Below are 21597 nucleotides of genomic sequence, written 5' to 3' on the forward strand. Positions count from 1 at the left end.
TAAGTGCTAGCGCTAGTTAGCATAGCCACATAGCTACATGTCGTAGCCATAGACTGTAAATAAAAAGGTCGTAGCTGTAGCTTTAGCTGTGTACCAAGACACACGTCGACATACTGACAAATAAAACAACAAGAAACACTAAATCTGTGACCAATCCTTCAGAAAGGTCCTGCTACAGGCGCCTCTCCTTCAGGATCAGATTCTGGATCAGATTCAGAGGGTTGAAGTAACGCGGGTCTGTGAGCAGCCGTGTATATTCAGCCAACATGTTAACATTAGATCAACGTGCCGGACAGTCGAGGGCACATCCACTTCCTGTCATGGATAAGTGCTAGGCGCTAATTAGCATAGCCACATAGCTATATGTTCATAGCTGTAGCTGTAGCTGTAGCTGTGTACCAAGACACACGTCGACATACTGACAAATAAAACAACAAGAAACACTAAATCTGTGACCAATCCTTCAGAAAAGGTCCTTCTGCCTTTCTGGCAAAGGTCGGTTTTACTCCCACGTCTGCAGATTTGAAGATCTAGTGGATGATTTGTATTTATCATGGATAAGTGCTAGCGCTAGTTAGCATAGCCACATAGCTACATGTTCGTAGCTGTGTACCAAGACACACGTCTACATACTGACAAATAAAACAACAAGAAACACTAAATCTATGACCAATCGTTCAGAAAGGTCCTGCTACAGGCGCCTCTCCGTCAGGATCAGATTCAGAGGGTTGAAGTAACGCGATCTCTGAGCAGCCGTGTATATTCAGCCAACATGTAAACATTAGATCAACGTGCTGGACAGCCGAGGCACATCCACTTCCTGAGGGGGCGTGGTCAGAGGGAAAACAGAGTGTTCTGATGAGGAATGAAGAAGAGGACTTTTCAGGCAGACCAAAATCTGATTTCAAAGTGTTTTTTTGAGCATAAACTTTAAAGACATGTTTTGGGGACCTCTTAGACCAATATATATTGATGAAAAAAGCGTGATATGTCCCCTTTAAAAACCAATGTTGGCATGTTTATCCTGGTTTGATTAACCCATCAGGACAGAAATGCTGCATCACTAGACATTGGTAACCATTTGGAACAACTTGGTATTGATTTGTCGTGACCCTTCGATCTAGGGGGACGATGGGATCCAAATAAGAGCATCAAAACACCCCCATGGCCCAACTAAGGCACTTGATTACTTCATTTGTAGAATCCAAAGATGGAAACTGAGTTACAGCTTATGCTGCCTCTATGTGAGGATCTTAGAGCTACAGGTTAATGTAGACACAGCATCATAAAGCCATTCCTGCCAGTCTGCCTACGATGATCTGAATTATACTTAAATATACAAGCTGTGGTTTTGTTGTCAAAAAGGAGATAATTGAAGATAATAGGATCACGCAGCTCAAGCCTCTAAATGGATCTATGTAGATTGATTCCCCTGAAGTTAAGTGGTCATTGTTCCTCTGTAGAACACCTGAGAATGAAGCCTGTGCTTTGGTTTCCCAGTGACAGGAGATTCATTTTAATCTGAGCTGTTCTAAAGGGATGAGAGAGGCAGCTGGGACACTCATCCCTGCCATCACCAGATTACTCTGTCAGACACAACTAAAGGAGGGTGGGATTGGTTTTCATCACAATCAAGCATCATCGCGGCGCTTCATTATAATCATTTCAAGATCAGAGTTTGGAAAGGATGGAAAAAAAGCCTCCTCTTATGAGGAATTACCGCACATTTTACAAGCAGATCTTCACAGCAAGGGCTTGGTATGCTCCCACACTGTAATTTGGCGCAGGGAAATCCAACAGTGAAGAAAATACTGGAGGGTTAAGTTATTTGTAGTGATCATAAAGATGTGAAATGGAAAAAGTGCAGCTCAAAGAACATAATTTTCTTCACACTGGTGCATTTGTAAAAATAGCCTACTTCCTTCTTCCATGTTTTATTACTTCCTGGGTTGGTTTATTCCAACTTCCCTTATTCCATTGTTTGCTCCTTTCCCATTTCCTGCTAAATCACCACTTACAGGCGCGTATTGTTCGAGTGCCAATCTCCATCCTTGAGAATGTCTTCCTTCAGTTTTTTATAATTCCCTCCATCATTCATCATCTTCTCTGCTCCTTTCAGGTTTCTTCCCCATTCCACCTTCCATCATCTTTTCTTTCACTCGTCCAGCTCTCTCTCCTCTCTTTGTCCTCCCTTCCTTGGAGCACTTATCTTTTCCTAGTAGGACAACTAGAAGCCTTTTCTTTCCCCTCTCCTCTCTTTACATTGTTGACTTCCTTCCCTCTATCTGTGCAGAAGCAACCTGGTAAGACTCCTTTCTCCTCTTCCTTCAGTCGAGCAGAGTCGCACGCTGTGATATGTATTCAGGCCGAGGCGTTAAAAGCCTGCCAGTAGGGGGCACGCAGCGAGTACCAGCTGTACTTCTACTGATCAAATTTTCATCAAAGGCTCAGGTCTCTTTGAGTCGGAGCCAGACTGGGAGCCAACAGGGAGGGAAGACAGAGGGACGACCTGCTCCTTCTACCTGTCTCAAACACCGCTCATCACTCTTTGACTTTTACATCGTGATACCTGAACCCAAAACTACCCTGACTTCAAAAATCTGCTGACGATATCAAGGATGACGTAGGTGGAGATTTTACTTGAGGAGTCATCTATAAAGGAAGAAAGTTGTTGAAGTTTAGAAGTATGAAAGAGAGGTGAAGACGCATCATACATTTTAATCAAAAGCAGCTTTGATGGTTGTTAAAATGACGAATCGAGAGTAAGTGCTTTGTATCAGATACACTGCTTTCATATTTTACATACAATAAAGAGGTGGTATTATGCTTTTTACATATTTTACACATAAGCAAAAATGTCGGTTGCCGATACTAGTCTTGAGCAAAGTTTCAGACGGTAAGGTAAATGTGTGCAAGAGTAATCCCAGGATCAGACAGCAGAGGCCTCTGAAAGGCTTGTACACAAAGTCACGTGAGATTTCAGCGAGTTCAACACGAGACTTGCTGAAATCATGACATCACAAATTGGGTAATTTCCTTAAAAGGGACAAATGCTGCCTTCAAATGGAACTTGTAAAAGTCGTAAAGTTGTAAAGTTGTTAAGTCATATAGTCAAAAAGCCGTAAAGTTGTGTAGTCGTGAAGTCGTAAGGCCATAAAGTCGTAATGGCGTAATGTCGTAAAGTTGTAAAGTCGTTAACTCTTGAAGTCGTGAAGTTTTAATGTCTTAAGGTTGTAAAGTCGTAAAGCCGTGAAGTCGTAATGTTGTGAAGTTGTAAAGTCGTGAAGTCCTAAAGCCGTAAAGTTGTGAAGCCATAATGTCGTAAAGTTGTTAAGTCGTAAAGTTGTAAAGTCGTAAAGTCGTGAAGTCATAAAGCCATAAAGTTGTTAAGTCGTAAAGTTGTAAAGTCATAAAGTCGTAAAGTCGTGAAGTCTTGAAGTCTTGAAGTTGTAATGTCGTAAGGTTGTAAAGTCGTAAAGTCGTGAAGTCGTAATGTCGTAAAGTTGTAAAGTCGTGAAGCCTTGAAGTCGTTAAGCCATAATGTCGTAAAGTTCTTAAGTCGTAAAGTTGTAAAGTCGTAAAGTCGTGAAGTCATAAAGCTATAAAGTTGTTAAGTCGTAAAGTTGTAAATTCGTAAAGTCGTTAAGTTGTATAGTCATAATGTCTCAAAGTCGTAAAGTCGTAAAGTCGTGAAGTCATAAAGCCATAAAGTTGTAAAGTCGTAAAGTCATGAAGTCGTAAAGTTGTAAAGACATAAAGTCGTTAAGTTGTAAAGTTGTAAAGTTGTAAAGTTGTAAAGTTGTAAAGTTGTATAGTCATAATGTCTCAAAGTCGTAAAGTCGTCAAAAGAGAAACACAACTTTGTCTTTTGTTCTTGAATGCTGGGTTCTGGAATGTTAGGGGGATCTTAAAGAGACAGTACCTGAAATTAATCGTTTTAGAGACAAAGGCTGAAATGAGGGGTTTTAAAAACACCAGGCTGAGATCAGTTAAGAGCTTTATGAGCTGTATATAATGTGGAGCTGCTCCAGAGCTATCAGAGGGACGATATAAAGCCTGAAAATTAGCATAATAACCCCTCTTTCAATGACACTTCAATGGCTTTAAATTATTAGGTACAGATTACAAATTAAACTGTGTTGGTTTATAATTGATAACAAAGCCAGAAATTACTTTTAGTCATACCACTGAATTTGAACTTTTCAGGCTTTCAAAAATAAACGACACTGCATGCTGCTCATTATCGATTACTCAGGCTGTTGAGTTTTTTACAGTCTGCCTTTAATATTGTCCAGTCTCGTCTGCTGAAACTAAAACTGGTCTTGAATGCAGATAAAACCAAACTGATGTTATTCTCAAACTCAAGGGTGTCTCCCGAAATCATCCCCTTGATCGTAACCTCACAAGGAAAATCTATAGAACTCGTCTCAATCAACAACTCAGAAGCAAACTATACAAACTTAGAGCAAGTAACAGGTTACAGTTTACATCATTTCAACCCTCAATTCTCAGTGGAGGCGAGCACATTTAAAGCTCCTGTGTAGAACTTAAGGGTTGTGTTGAGTTTGGCGCCCCCTGTGGACAAAGTCTGACAATCTTTGTCCACAGACAAAGGGATGTAGTGTCATAACATTAAAAAATAAAGATATTATTGACCCCAGCAGTAGATTTTGTATCAGTGAAAACATAAAACATAGTCTGATGAATGTTCATGTTGAACAAAGAGAGAATTAAATATAAATCTTTAGTCGTTTTAGTTTTCATTATGTCACACTCTGAGTGTGCTCGTGTTGACAAAGTCTCCTCCTCTAATGAATTCATCCTCCTGCTCAGACAGCTCCACTACAGAATGCAGAAGAAGTCAAGGGTCTGAGCAGTTTTTAAGGTCACAGTCTAATAGTTTGTATTTCTCTTTATATTCTGCCGGCAGCCGCGCTCTCTCTGCTCCGTGCTCTCTCTGCTCCATGCTCTCTCTGGGTTTGAGGGGTTGAACATCGTCTCCGGAGGTCGGCCACGCTGTCGTTTAATAGATACTCCAAATATGAGGGTTATATAATGCCTGACCAGTGTTCAATTAGTCTATTTGGTTTAAAAATATCAGTCTGAATGCACGCTCACTCTATCTGCAAAAGCTTTTAGGAGGAGTGGGATGGAAAAAGCTCTGATTTTACAGGTTACTGGAAAAAATAGGCCGAGTGCTTAAAAAAGGATCTGATGCAACAGATCAGTGAGAAAGCTATCATAGAATATCTACGTAACGATAGGATTAACAGTCAAACAACTTCATCTATCTCATCAGACATGTAAGAAAAAAAGTGTTTTTATTTCCTGCTTTGACTGAGAAAACTGCAAACAAACAGAACATTTTTTAATTGAAACAAAAGACTAATTTAAAAAAATGACATGTGGCTGATAAAAATGTCAAAAGTTGTTAATAAGATTATAAATGCTGCTTGAATCCTTGAGATGTTTGGGTTTTTATTTATATCTAAGTGTTTTTGTTGACTAAGTTCTAAAGGTGTTTGGGTTCTTCAGTTTTGGTTTCTTTGGTTTTTGTTTCTGGTGTTTGGGTTCTTGGTTTTTATGGGTTATTTTGTTTTTGGTATCAATCCACTGTATGTTGAGTTCTTTTCTTTTCAAGGTTCCACTGTGGTTCACTTATTTGTGGATTGGGTTCTCTTGTTATTTGGGTTCTATTGCATTTTCAGTATTTACATCATTTGCGTTATCTGCCTTTATGGGTTCTTTTGTTGTTTGAGTATTAAAATATGTTGGGTCCTTTAGTTTTTAAGGTTCCTCTGTGATTCAGTTTTTGTATTGTTTGGGTTCTCCTGCTATATGGGTTCTATTGCTGTTTTAGTATTTATGTTGATTGTGTTCTTTGTCTTCATGGGCAATTTTGTTGTTTGGGTATTAATACATGTTGGATTCTTTTGTTGAGAAGGTTCCTTTGTGGTTCAGTTTTTTATTGATTTGATTCTCTTGTTATTTGGGTTCTGTTGCTGTTTCATTATTTATGTTTGGGTTCTTAAATTATTTGGTATCTTTTATTGTTTGTATTTGTTTGTTGTTTGGGTTCTTTTGGTGTTTTGGTACCTTTATTAATTTGATTCTAATGGTGATTTTTGGGGGGGGTTATACTGTATGTAGTTAGGGTTCTACTGTTGTTTGGGTTCTATTGTTGTTTGGTCAGGTAGTTTGGGTTCTATTGTTGTTTTGTTTGGTTGTTGGGGATCTATTGTTGTTTGGTCTGGTTGTTTGGGTTGTTTGGTTTCATTAATTTTTTAATTATTCTGAATTCTTTGTTGTTTGAATTATTTTTTGTCAGGGTTCTTTCATTGTTTGGATTCCTTTCTCATTTGGGTTTTATTGTTGTTTGAGTATTAATGTTGTTTGGGTTCTATTGTTGTTGAAGAACTATTTTGGTTTGGTTCCGTACTTGTTAAGTCTTGAAGTGTTTGTGTCTTTATGCTGTTTGGGTTTTTTTGCTTCTACCTTTTTCTCAAAGCACTTTATAAACCCTTATTTTTAAAGGTTCTTCAAAAATTCCTAATTGTTGTTGATTTTGTTCTAATTATTGGAGCATGTTAGCTGTGTGTGTTGTTGCTTATTTGAACATTATTTACCATCAATGAAATCAGACTTCTGTGGATGAAGTTAAACTTGATCTCAGATTCAAACACTGACAGAAAACTAATGACTGTAACATTTCTCTATTTAACTTTGTGTATTTTGTGGTTGCAGAGCAGTGAATATAGACAGGAAACTCTGTTTTACTGTTACTCTTTCTGGGTTTGTCATTTCCATTTAAACCCAGACGACTCTGATGATGTTATTCGATGTTCCCCCACACTCCCTCTAAAGTCCTCCAGCGTCCCACCCCGAGCCACAGTCTGTCATCTCCGAAATTAACAGCCTTCAGTCCTCCAAGGCCGCCCCTCAGCCATCCATCCAGCCCCTCCATCCTTCAGGGGACCCTGACCTGCGGCTGAAGGAGAAGGACCCCTCAAGGCTCTGATGAAATGGAGGAGAGTCTTGAACTGATTGACTCTCATAAAATAGAAATGGAGCCGAGAGTTACTGCTGAGGAATGACGAGGAGTCACAGTCTGAATCGGATGTTTCACACTTGTTGAGAGGATGATCACGTCAGCGTGTCGGCAAACTGCTGTTTCCAATGAAGCAGCTTTTATCATGAGTGGGTGTGTTTATGTGTTGTCATGCCTTCCATACACAAAAACACCTTCAGCAGATTCTGCAAAGATGAGTGATCTTGCAGGGTCACTGACTTCAGGACTACAACTAGATTAATGCCACTTTTGAGACATAACACCAGGGATATCGCCATGAAATAAACTGTACATCTTCCTGTTGGAATACTTCACAGGTATAAGAGTTCCCGCTGGTGATTGGTCGAGTTATCTCCTCTCTTATAGGGGGTAATCATTCATGGAGAGACTGAGGCGTGTAATTAATAGAAAGAAGAGAGGATGGAGAGAAAGAGGAAGTTTGACACATAATCCCTGCACTGGCTGAGTGGAAGATGATCTGAGTGTAAAATCCTAATGATGTCACTTTCACAGCCTCCCGTCACTAAGGAGATTCACACTCACACATACGCATGGTCACATACACACTCACACATACGCATGGACACATACATACTCACACATACGCATGGACACATACACACTCACACATACGCATGGACACATACACACTCACACATACGCATGGACACATACATACTCACACATACGCATGGACACATACATACTCACACATACGCATGGACACATACACACTCACACATACGCATGGACACAGCAGGACAGACTTTGGAATCTGTCTCCTTCCTCATTTGTCAGAATAAAGAAGGTTTGGGACAATATTCTGATTTCCAAGATTTCCAAGCTGATAGTTTGTCAACTTTCTTTTTCCTTCTTCTGCATAAATCTTCAAAATTAAGAGAAAATCATGGTACATGTGCAAAAACTAAAAAAACCAAGTTAAGGCCAAAAGAAAAGCTAAATATTGCCTGTTGTTACCCGATGAGCTTGAGCTAGTGTTTATTTCGTTAACGAAAAGTATGACGGTAAATGTTCGTCAACGACCATTTCTTCATGACGAAAACGAGACTAAGACGCGCTAAACTGCATCACTGATAATAAAAACTCTGACGAACATATGATTAGATTTCGTTGAAGAGACGGTGGCGAGACGAAACATTAGTGGTCGACCGTCGGACATTTAAAATCCATGTCAGTGTTTCCCCTAGGTTTACAGCCTTGGGGGGGGCGGGGGGGTGCAGACAGACTTTGCGAATTTTTTAAGAATTCATGCAGTCGATCAGATATCGGTATCAGGGTTTTAAAATCGTCAACATTTCACTATTTTAACACTTTCGCTTTTGTAATATCCTAAGTGAAATAATCTAGCCTGCAAAAAAGTCAAACTAAAACTTTCTTCATGTGACCACTATATCTGATTCTCTTGATTCAAATAAACATGAATGCCATGAACGCAAAATACAGGTCAGCATTGCACTTTTACGACGGTCCCTGAAAGCACCTGCAGTGACAGTCAGCTCATGGCACACCGGGGGGGTAAAAATCCTCAATGAAGAGGTGACTGGTTCAAACAGCACACCTGCTGCAGGTAGAGACCAAGCTAACACTGCGCCCCTCCAATAATAACTCAGCCTGTTACAGGAATGCATAGTTTTAATTTCTAAAGATTAGACGCACAGCGGGGGAAAATATGAGTTGTTAATGTCCGACGGTCCTTCTTAAGATTTCATCTGAGTTTGTATTATCAGTGATGCACTTTAGCTCGTCATAGTCTCGTTTTCGTCTTGAAAAAACGAGTTGTAGATGAACATTTATCGTATCGTTGTGCTGTGATGTGTGTATGTGAGCGCACGTGTTTGTGTGTCTGTGTGCGCATCGGGGCGGAACTCTGCCCTGCGATACAGAGAGCAGATGAGCAGAATGACATTTTGTCATGTAAATAAGATCAATAACATAAGGATATTTAGTCTGTTTAATAAAATAACAAGGTATAGACCTGATCTATAAGAGAGGTAACCCTCAATTACTTCTGCTGTGATCTGGCGCTATATAGAAAATAAAATTTATTGAACTTCCAAGGGGGGTGGCTGCCGCTGTTGGGGGGGAAACACTGCATGTTTCCTCGGCTGTGCGTCTTTAAAGACAAAGTGATGACTTCCTGTGACAGGCTGAGTTATTATCTGAGGGGTTAGCAGTGTTAGCTTGGTCTCTACCTGCAGCAGGTGTGCTTTATGAACCAGCTCTCCTCACCTCTATGCATCTGTCTCATCTTCATTGAGGATTTTTACCCCCGTGGTGCGTTAGTGACAAAGACACAACCGGGGGACGTCTGTTTAATAGTTGACGTTTGACGTTTTTGCCGCGATCACTGTAAAAAGCGCCGTGTTTAGAGCTTGATTTATTCCAGTTTGGTGAAACATCAGACACATTTAGTGAGTTTGGATCAACTCCTTGTTGAAAGATGCAGATGCATTTCAGAGTGCCGTGAACTGACTGTTGGATCACTGCAGATGCATTCAGGGACCGTTGTAAAAGTGCAATACAGCCCTTATATTGTGTTTATGGCATTTTTATTTGAATCAAGAGAATCAAAATATCTTCACAGTGGTCACATCAAGAATGTTTCCTTTTTACTTTTTTAGCAGTTAGAGGCAAAATCATTAAACTTCAGATATTACACAAAAGTGTTAAAAGAGTGAAATATTGACTATTTGAACACTTGGTAACCCTGATACTGATATCTGATCGACTACATGAATTATTTTAAAGAGAGAAAATGATTTGGCAAAAATCAAAGACTAAAATTTGACTAAAACTAGACTAAGACTAAAAAGGGCTGAAAAGACCGGTGTGCGTTAGTGACAAAGACACAACCGGGGGGCGTCTGTTTAATAGTTGATGTTTTTGCCGCCATTACCATAAAAAGATCTGCGTCTACAGCTTGATTTAATCTAGTTTGGTGAAACATCAGACACATTCAGTAAGTTTGGATCAACTCCTTGTTGAAAGATGCAGATGCATTTCAGAGTGCCATGAACTGACTGTCTGTCCGGTGCAGGTGCATTCAGGGACCGTCGTAAAAGTGCAATACAGCCCTTATATTGTGTTCATGGCATTTTTATTTGAATCAAGAGAATCAAAATATCTTCACAGTGGTCACACCAAGAATGTTTACTTTTTACTTTTTTTTAGCAGTTAGAGGCTAAATCATTAAACTTCAGATATTACACAAAAGTGTTAAAAGAGTGAAATATTGACTATTTGAACACTTGGTATAACCCTGATACTGATATCTGATCGACTACATGAATTATTTTAAAGAGAGAAAATGATTTGACAAAAATCAAAGACTAAAATTTGACTAAAACTAGACTAAAATGTTTTGAGTTTTCTCTGACTAAGACTAGACTAAGACTAAAAAGGGCTGAAAAGACTAAAATGTGACTAAAACTAACAGGTATATTCGTCTAAAGACTAAGACTAAATCTAAAATCTAAAATAGCCGCCAAAATTAACAATAGTTTGAGCATCAGATCTTGTTTTATGCTCTCCCCCAAGATACCTTAAAAACCAAACATTGGCTCCATCCATCATATTTTCCAAAGACTGTATCCACAGTAACTTTACTTCAACATCCAGCTGCTTTCAGATCAACCGGTGCAAAAGTTTAAGGATCTGTAGACGAGGTCAGTCTTGGTTTGGGAAGCCCCACAGACCGTGTTTAACCTCCTACCATAGTATGAAATTGATGCCAGATTCCCTCTGTGATAGGTGCTGACACATTACCAGAGTGTGGCACAGCAGAGATTGATTTTCAGAACCACCCGGCATTAACGTCCCGACCCTTCTGCCAACCAAAATACACATTTACCTCTGTGATCTCAGTGGAGTCGGCAGGGTAACAGGCTCTTGTGTTGGTTTGTAGCACACACTCATGGTTATAGAGAGTTCAATGACTCTTGTGTTAATGTTTGTTATGTTTTCTCTCGCTGCTCCTCCTCTGCTCTGCTAATATGGTGCAGACGGTGCAGCAGGAGCCTGCTTTTGTCAACAGAGCTGTCAATGATGGTGTTATACTCATTTTTAAAACATCAAATAACAAATATATACTTAACTTCTCATTAAAGAAGACACATGGAAATGATTCAGCCTGATAAGATGTACCAAATTTGGCAGAATCAATATTTGAGGAAACTTATTTAACCTGCATTTTGATTTTTAAACTTTCCACCATTTTCCATCTGTTAACATGGAGGAGGCGGGCTTTGTAACCTACACCGCAGCCTGTCAACAGGGGGAGAGCCAAAAGTTTTGGCTTGACTTTTCATATTTTATACAGTCGGTCTCAGCAGATGTGTGTCTAACATGAGTCTGGTCCTGCTCGTGGTTTCTGCCTGTTAAAGGAAGTTTGTCCAATAATGGTCTAATAACATCCTTGCGGGCAGGGCAGGTTCTACCAATTATTCCTCATCATCTTAGTTCTGACTGAAAGATACTAAAGTTACTAACCATAGACCTTTCTGGAGTCCCTGTGCTCCCTTGTCTCGTAGGTTCCTCTGAGTCGCTGCCATAGACGGCCTGCTGCTACTGATGTGCCAAGCTCAAGCAGCAACAGCTACACGGTCTCAGCAGATGTCTGTCTAACATGAGTCTGGTCCTGCTCGAGGTTTCTGCCTGTTAAAGGACTTTTGGAGGGCTGGCTCCGGCTTGGTTATGCTGCTATAGGCTTAGACTGCCTGGGGAACTGACACATCCCTATCCCTATTCTCCCCTCTCTCTGCCTGTCATTTTAACTTTCCCTGTCCCATTAAAGTCCCTGAGCTCCCTTGTCTCGTAAGTTCCTCTGGATCTCGTCCGTAGACGACCTGCTGCTATCGACATGACAGCTACTACTGTCCGTCTCACCACTATCATCTCTCTCTTTCCAACCCCAACTCTGTCTCAGCAAATGTGTGTCTAACATGAGTCTGGTCCTGCTGGAGGTTTCTGCCTGTTAAAGGAAGTTTGTCCTTGCCACTGTAACTTGCTAAATGCTGCAAAGTGCTCTGCTCATGGTGGATTAAGATGAGATCAGACTGAGTCCTGTCTGTAAGATGGGACTTGATGTGTGGTCTCTGTTAATAATAGAACATAGAGTAAGGTCTAATAACAGCCTTGCAGGGCAGGGCATGGCAGATTCTACCAGTTATTACTTGACATCTTAGTTCTGTCTGAAAGATACTAAAGTTACTAACCATAGACCTTTCTTGAGTCCCTGAGCTCCCTTGTCTCGTAGGTTCCTCCATAGACGGCCTGCTGCTGTGAAGGTGCCGGACTCAAGCGGCAACAACTACTACTATCCGTGTCAACACTATCATCTCTCTCTCTTTATCTCCTCTATCCCTCTTTCTAACCCCAACACAGTCTCAGCAGATGTGTGTCTAACATGAGTCTGGTCCTGCTGGAGGTTTCTGCCTGTTAAAGGAAGTTTGACCCATTAAAGTTACTAACCATAGACCTTTCTGGAGTCCCTGAGCTCTCTTGTCTCGTAGGTTCCTCTGGATCATTGCCTTAGACGTGCCAGACTCCAGCTGCTACAACTACTACTATCCATTTTCCCCTATCCCCCTCTCTCTCTAACCCAAACATAGTCTCAGCAGATGTGTGTCTAACATGAGTCTGGTCCTGCTGGAGGTTTCTGCCTGTTAAAGGAAGTTTGTCCTTGCCACTGTAACTTGCTAAATGCTGCAAAGTGCTCTGCTCATGGTGGATTAAGATGAGATCAGACTGAGTCCTGTCTGTAAGATGGGACTGGATCTGATCCTGTCTTGATGTTGGGTCTTTTTTTTAGAATAGAATATAGAGTAAGATCTAGTTTGCTGGGATTTGGCGCTTTATCAATAAAGATGGATTGATTGATTGATAGATAGATACAGTCTGTGGCTGGCATTAGTGTTCGCAGCATACCAGTCTTCTATTAGAGCCAGACAGATTAACAGGAGCTCTGCAGTTATAAGTGGGTTCCCTGAATCCACCAAGTCACACCTGAGCTAAAATCTTCATAACTACAGCCTTACAAATTCAAAACTCAAACTTTCTGTTGTGATTCAACAAAAACAAACAGAGTCAGAAGGAGCCAGAGTAAAGATAACAAAGTCTGTTCTGTATGTGCAAACAACTTCCAAAAACCTTGTTATTTAAATGGAGTTTAAACCATTTCTGATGTAATCTTAAAAAGGCAAATCTCAAACCTCAAACATGCAAATTTATGTCTCCCTGTTAAAAAAAAAAATGAGCTGTGGGAATACCTGAATGATCCTGATTTGTGCTGCTGCATGATTTGCTCCAGTGGAGTTGTGAATTTGCATAATTTGTGTCTATTAGAGTCTTAAACCTGCTTTGTATGTAATCAGGCTGCTTAAAAAGATCACTCTAGTTTTGGCCTTTAAATGAGGAATCATAATGCCATGTCTTTATGCACAGACACATCAGAAGAGAGCGTGGAGGAACATTTCACACCGTCTTAAAGTCGTACACACGCCTTTTAAAGCTGAGTTGAAGTCCTTCATACAGTGCAAAGCAACTGGGCTGGATAAGAGGGCACCAAACACTTACAGAAGAACTAACCTTGCCTCTGCATAACAGGAAACATTCATCTGTACCAGCTATTAAAGGGCGGATTACTTAAGACTTATAAAAGCACTCATTCATCCACTCAATCTCCACCATCAATCATACGCTCTGTGCCGCCAAGGTCTGGTTCAATGCAGAGGTGACGCCGGCAAACACTACAGGAAGCTTGGGTTTGTCTCTTACCTCTTTTCCAGACAGGTAGTAGGCGGACAGCAGCCCTCCAACAAACCGGATGTTCACCTCGAACACAGACACCTCTGCATTCTGCAACAAAGACAAAACACAGAATATGAGGAGAAATACAACTCATGAAAAACACATCTCACCGCCTACAAACTGAATTTGGAGAGCACAAACTCGATGTGAAAATGCGCCCTGAGTCCTTCTTAACATCAGGTGGGCTTTCCACAGTTCAGACAGATATTTTTAGATTGAAACAGCCCACAGTGTTACTGAATACATTTCTCTTCTGGCAGGTTGAGGGCTGAGTGCTGCTGGGAAGCACTATGGCTGAGGAGGATGAAGAATACGCCAGTGATTCAGCTGATTTGACAACATGTTGGTGATGTGTAGATGAGCAGGGAGCGATGGATAACTTTGATGCGTGGGTCGTTCAGAAGTTCTGCGTGTGTTAGTCATTACTCCAACATGAAGAGATCTGCTTAGCGATGCATTTTTGGGCCAAACCAGCAGTGGAAGTGTAGGAATTGTAACATCAGTTTGTATAGTGGCTGGGAAGTGCAGTGCAAATTTACAAAGGATGAAACACTTTCACAAAGTTTGAGACAAATTTACATTTTGGAAAACACAATTACAAACAGTAGATTCTACCAGAAAAGAAATGTGCCAATGAATTTCAAAATAAAAGACGGCTGTAACTGTGGGGAAGCCATTGTAGAGATGGTTTAAAGGGGACATATCACGCTTTTTTCATCATTATATATTGGTCTAAGTGGTCCCCAAAACATGTCTTTAAAGTTTATGCTCAAAAAAACACTTTGAAATCAGATTTTGGCATGCCTGAAAAGTCCTCTTCTTCAGTCCTCATCAGAACACTCTTTTTTCCCTCTGACCACGCCCCCTCAGGAAGTGGATGTGCCTTGGCTCTCCAGCACGTTGATCTAATGTTTACATGTTGGCTGAATATACACGGCTGCTCAGAGATCACGTAACTTCAACCCTCTGAATCTGATCCTGACGGAGAGGCGCCGGTTGCAGGACCTTTCTGAAGGATTGGTCACAGATTTAGTGTTTCTTGTTGTTTTATTTATCAGTATGTCGACGTGTGTCTTGGTACACAGCTACGAACATGTAGCTATGTGGCTATGCTAACTAGTGCTAGCACTTATCCATGATAAATAAAAATCATCCACTAGATCTTCAAATCTGCAGACGTGGGGAGTAAAACCGACCTTTGTGTTTATTAAGACAGCCTACAACTAGCATGCCTCCCTCCTAAGCTCCTTGTTAGCACACATTTGTGCAGGTAATGAAAAACGGAGGAGGGATTCAGTATTATTTTATACAGTCTATGGGCTGAACAAGCTCCGAGCTCTGACTCCGTGACAGACCGGATATTGTTGTTACGTAACAAAAACACGGAAGTCTGAAACGGCTCGTTTCACACACATTTACAGAAAGGTGGAGAAATCAGAACAGGGGCAGAATGGATTTTTTTCATTCTCGGGGGGTTTGTAGACATGGACACATATTTCAGGTGGAGAACCATTAAAAAGTCAATTTTGCATGATATGTTACCTTTAAAATCTATTATCAATTCTAGATTGATACAGTTTAATTTTCTTCATCAGCTCTACATGACCCCACAGAAACTACACAAATACAACCCCAACATATCGTCCCTTTATTAATATTTCTAGCATTCATTATGAAATTCTTCCAACGGATCCAGAGATTTGTTTGCTGGAAAAAAATGTGATCAAGCTTACAGGATCATTGCCAAAAAATGTATTGCTTTAAAATGGATATCAAATGTTGACATTCCTATTGGACTGTGAAACATTTTTTTAATACTGCCTGTAATTACTGCTATTTAATTTAAATTCCATTTGTAACATTGTATATATCTAAATTGTATTCTAGCTTTATTTACCTATTTTATTTTACTTATTTTTAGTTTTATTTTTTTATTTTTTATTTATTTTATGTTATTTTGTTTTATTTTTTTGTTTTATTTTTTATTTTTATTTTGTACTTATTGAAACTTCTTTCTTGATTGTACTTATGTCTGGGTTGCTGTAACAACTGAATTTCCCCCCGGGGGATCAATATAGTAATATCTTATCTTATCTTGTCTGAAATCAATAAAAAACATTGGAAATTTAGCATATACATTTATTTTGAAATTCCAAATCAGATGTAATTGTGATTGGCAGGAACACATTTTAAGGTGTTCTCTTGTCAGTCTGAATTAAAATATTTTAATGGAAACAGGGTTGTTAAAGGTGACATATCATGCAAAATCGACTTTTTAATGGTTCTCTACCTGAAATATGTGTCCCTGTCTACAAACCCCCCGAGAATGAAAAAAATCCATTCTGCCCCTGTTCTGATTTCTCCACCTTTCTGTAAATGTGTGTGAAACGAGCCGTTTCAGACTTCAGTGTTTTTGTTACGTAACAACAATATCCGGTCTGTCACGGAGTCAGAGCTCGGAGCTTGTTCAGCCCATAGACTGTATAAAATACAACTCAACCCCTCCTCCATTTTTCATTCCCTGCAAACATGTGTGCTAACAAGGAGCTTAGGAGGGAGGCATGCTAGTTGTAGGCTGTCTTAATAAACACAGAGGTCGGTTTTACTCCCCACGTCTGCAGATTTGAAGATCTAGTGGATGATTTTTATTTATCATGGATAAGTGCTAGCGCTAGTTAGCATAGCCACATAGCTACATGTTCGTAGCTGTGTACCAAGACACACGTCGACATACTGATAAATAAAACAACAAGAAACACTAAATCTGTGACCAATCCTTCAGAAAGGTCCTGCTACAGGCGCCTCTCCGTCAGGATCAGATTCAGAGGGTTGAAGTAACGTGATCTGTGAGCAGCCGTGTATATTCAGCCAACATGTAAACATTAGATCAACGTGCTGGACAGCCGAGACACATCCACTTCCGGAGGGGGCGTGGTCAGAGGGAAAACAGAGTGTTCTGATGAGGAATGAAGAAGAGGGTTTTTCAGGCATGCCAAAATCTGATTTCAAAATGTTTTTTTGAGCATAAACTTTAAAGACATGTTTTGGGGACCTCTTAGACCAATATATATTGATGAAAAAAGCGTGATATGTCACCTCTAATGGTTCTCTACCTGAAATATGTTTCCCTGGGATGTCTACAAACCCCCCGAAAATGAAAAGAATCCATTCTGCCCCTGTTCTGATTTCTCCACCTTTCTGTAAATGTGTGCTGAAACGAGCCGTTTCAGTTTTCAGAGTTTTTGTTACGTCACAACAATATCCGGTCTGTAACAGGAAGTCAGAGCTCAGAGCTTGTTCAGCCCATAGACTGTATAAAATACAACTCAACCCCTCCTCTGTTTTTCATTCCCTGCACACGTGTGCTAAAGGCTGATTTATACTTCTGCGTCAAATCGACGGCGTAGCCTACGCCGTAGGTCCGCGTAGCTCCCGTACCTACGCAGAGGCCTACGCACGTAGCTGACGTGCACCTCCTCCAAAATGTAACTCCCCGTAGAGCCGACACGGACCGCAAGCTCTGTGATTGGTCCGCTCGACGGCTTTGTCTTTCCCGCATTCACAGCACTTCCGGGATCCCGGACATCGGCCGCACATCGGCCGTGTATTTCATCTCCTCCTCTCTATTCTTCATGTAATCATGTCTGTATGATAAACAGCAACATGTATCAGCTGTAGATTAACATAACACGCTCTGAATCTCTGTGGAAAAGTAAACAGAGATCGTAGCGGGACCGGAAGCAGGCGACCGGCTATCAGAGAGACCGCACTGCCCTCAGGCGTTTCGGCGGAGAATTGCTGCGCGACACGGACACACCGACGCACAAGTATGTGGGGCTCATGTCCGCGTCAGCCCCTGCTGCGTAGGGGAGACGCAGAAGTATAAATCAGCCTTAACAAGGAGCTTAGGAAAGAAGCCTTCCTAGTTGTAGCTGTAGTATATATCATCATGTGATTGTCGTGTAATTCCTTGATTATAACAGTATGTGTGGCTGTATCATGGGCCATGTTTGGATATTAGAGTACTTCCATACACACAGGTACAATCTGTTAACCTTGCCTGTCCTTCAGTTCTGCAGCAGATGGTTTCCAAAATATCTGCTGATAAAAATAAAGTCCTGTTTTGGGCACATTTATTCCAATCTGTCACAGAGCACTCACGGACTTCACATCCACTCCAAAGTTGTGAAACGAAAAACTCGTAGACACAAAACGTCTATTAAAAGTCAGTGACGAATTCTGCCGCATCTAAAAATACAATGCCTCAATTTCCTGACAGACTTTTTCTTTCTCGGCAGAGAGAAACGGGACAAATAATAACAAAAATGGAAAGTTTGTAAAGCCGTTTGTCTCTGCGGCAGAACAATGGAGCTCCGTCTCTGCCTCCCCTCTTTATGAACACGTTCCTGAGTCAGAGGAAGTTTTTTTGTGCTTGACTGACAGCTCTCATAAGTCACTGCTGTCAACTAGAGATAGGACAATAGACTCCATCCTGTGGAGCAGGGAGAGAAAAAACAAATTATGTGCTAGACAAAATGTGTCCCATTTCCAAGTCTGAATGACTGATAGAGCGGTTAGATTGTGTAGCTAATTCGTCCTAATTAAAATCAAATTATTTCCTTCACAACGCGCTGGCAGCTGAAATGCAAAAAAAAGGACAATATTATGTCCTTCTGCTGCCAGCTGTCTATTAGCAGTGCACTTTTAATGAGCTGCTGGGGTGAAATATAGTGTGATATAGAGGAATGACAAATGTTTCTGCTTCATTTCACCACTTCCTGTGCGACTGCTCTCTGCAGCTTTTTTATTAACAGCCGGACAATGACCCTCTGAGTCAGCACATGTGTGACGTTACCTCCTTCCTGCAAGAGAGACCGACGAGGCTGGCAGGCGAGGAGTCAAGTTTCCTGATGTGGCAACATTAGAGCCATTTACAGACCGCACGTGAGACTGACTAAGCATGGCGTCTTCCTCGCATGGGGAGATAATGAAGGGCTGCAGGGAGATAAGTGGCGGTGATAATGACCTCTTTACGTGAAAGTGGATCAGGTGGTCGCTTTCGTGAATGGCTGGAGAACCTATACTGCTAATAATGGAGCTTAAAGTAACATACATATAATGCTTTCTCTCCATCTGTTGACTCCCCTTCCTCCCGTCTTGCTCTGTATGATTGATGGAAGCGTTTCAGAGTGTTTGAGTTATGACGGAGGAATTCACAGGAGTGCTATTAACCCTGTTCTGTCGCTCTTCACCTTTTTTATAAGGGCCCGAGCCCCGCTAGTGGCGAAGGCCCTATTGTAACCCTAAAGGCTGATTTATACTTCTGCGTCTCCCCTACGCAGCAGGGGCTGACGCGGACATGAGCCCCACATACTTGTGCGTCGATGTGTCCTTGTCGCGCAGCAATTCTCCTCCGAAACGCTTGAGGGCAGTGCGGTCTCTCTGATAGCCGGTCTCCTGCTTCCGGTCCTGCTACGATCTCTGTTTACTTTTCCATAGCGTTTCAGAGCGTGTTCTGTTAATCTACAGCTGATACATGTTGCTGTTTATCATACAGACATGATTACATGAAGAATAGAGAGGAGGAGATGAAATACACGGCCGATGTGCGGCCGATGTCCGGGACCCCGGAAGTGCTGTGAATGCGGGAAAGACAAAGCCGTCGAGCGGACCAATCACAGAGCTTGCGGTCCGCGTCGGCTCTACGCGTATTTACATTTTGGAGGAGGTGCACGTCAGCTACGTGCGTAGGCCTCTGCGTAGGTACGGGAGCTACGCGGACCTACGGCGTAGGCTACGCCGTCGATTCGACGCAGAAGTATAAATCAGCCTTAAGGGTTTCATATTATAGGAGATTGCAGTTTTGGACCCCTGAACGTTAATGAAAGCGCGGATATTTTTGCACACTCATCGGGTCTGGTGGAAATTTTACTAATTTATGGGTCTCGCAAAAAAATTCTCAGTAGCGCCCCCTAGAGGTAAAAATAACACCCAACGTATCGAGTTTTTTGAGCTACATGCATGAAAAATCGTAAACATATTCATGGCATCAGGACGCACAAAAAAGTCAGTGGCACCCATATTCAAAACTCAACAGGAAGAGCACCACCTAGCTTTGAACATGAAAAAATGGGCCAAAATGGGTCGGTGCAAGGGTGCATACATTTGCTAATTTCTCCTAGAGCTTTTCTCCGATTCAGTCCAAACTAAACACATTCTATAGTAAACCCATTGACGATTAATACCAAGTAAAGGCATTCCGTTAAGACGAAAGATGTGGGCGTGTCGGACTTTGGGGCGGGGCATAAAAAAAAAACGTCATAAAATGGATTTTTGTGACTTTGAAATGCATATAATCTCACCTCATCCAACACACTCATCAGTCCTGGGAAAAATTGCGACATTTTATGGGTTTCGCAAAAAAAAGTCGAAAAAATGTGCTCACTAGCGCCCCCTATAGTTTTCAAAAACCCCTCCCCATAGGGGTTATTTTGAGCTACATGCTTGAAAAGTTTTACACATATTCATGGCATCAGGGCGCACAAAAAAGCCTCTTGCATCCATATCCCAAACTCAACAGGAAGAGCGCCACCTAGCTTTGAACATGAAAAATGGCGTCCAAATAAGGGTGCATACAAACGCTATTAACTCCGAGAGCTTTTCTCCGATTCAGTCCAAACCAAGGGCAACCTATAGTAGACAGCTTGACGAGAAAAAATTATCAGAACAAATTTTGATCAGACAAAAAATGTGGGCGTGGCATGCGTTGAGGCGGGGCATCAAACGCACATACAGCTTTGAATGTGAAAAACGGGGCCAAAATAAGGGTGCATACTTTTGAGAGCTCCTCCTAGAGTTTGTCTCCGATTCAGTCCAAACAAGGCACATTCTATATATATATATATATATATATATATATATATATATATATATATATATATATATATATATATATATATATATATATAACATTCTAATATTGTGGGCGTGGCACACTGTCAAGTTTGGAGGTTTTCTTGGCAATCTGCCAAAAACTTGGAACATTTGCACCACCTGAGGCTGCAAATACTCTCAGATCTTGCTTTCGCATCACGCAGTGGCAAATATCAGGCGGCGGTTTACATGTGGCGGTGGCTCGCGTAGGCTGCGGCCGCGGGTGTGCGAGGGCCCGTTCATCGCCGCTTGCGGCTTTAATTTTGATTTTTTTTTCGATTTATTTGTAAAGGTGACCACGAACAATATTTAACATAAATGTCACCATCTGATGCATTGCACCAGAGTTAGCTTAAAGCTAATTTACATCTGCAGTCCCTTGCCAGGTCACAATTAAAACATCACATTGTTAAAACGCTTGCTCGCACGCACACATGCACGCACGCACGCACATGCACACTAGGACTGTCAACGAATATTCTAAATTCGAATATATATTCGAATATTTAAAAAAAACGGAGATACGATTGTGAAAATTAATATTCGATTGTGGAAAAAAACACATCAGCGGCTGCTTTGAGAGTGGGCGCACTGCATGACGGGTCAGGGACAGGTCACAGGAGTCACACATGCACATCGTGAAGCAGACGGCAGAGAGAAATCCTTCCGTCCCCGGATCCTCAGTGCGCGCTGAACGCGTCTTTTCCTCCACTGGGAACATAGTGAATAAAAAGAGATCGGGCCTCTTCACATGTGGACTGTCTCGT

At 41.3% G+C, this 21597-nt stretch overlaps 1 protein-coding gene across 1 annotated transcript in view; it reads right to left on the reverse strand.

The window, feature by feature from the left end:
• Nucleotides 1-21597, reverse strand: part of man1a1 (mannosidase, alpha, class 1A, member 1) — a 140489-nt gene that overhangs the window by 105929 nt on the left and 12963 nt on the right. The window contains exon 2 of the mRNA XM_034698890.1: nucleotides 13865-13945. Within this exon, the coding sequence (XP_034554781.1) occupies nucleotides 13865-13945 (81 nt within the window). The remainder of the gene's footprint in view (nucleotides 1-13864; nucleotides 13946-21597) is intronic.

This window comes from Notolabrus celidotus, chromosome 13, assembly GCF_009762535.1.
Source record: "Notolabrus celidotus isolate fNotCel1 chromosome 13, fNotCel1.pri, whole genome shotgun sequence".
NCBI classification, from domain to species: Eukaryota; Metazoa; Chordata; class Actinopteri; order Labriformes; family Labridae; genus Notolabrus; species Notolabrus celidotus.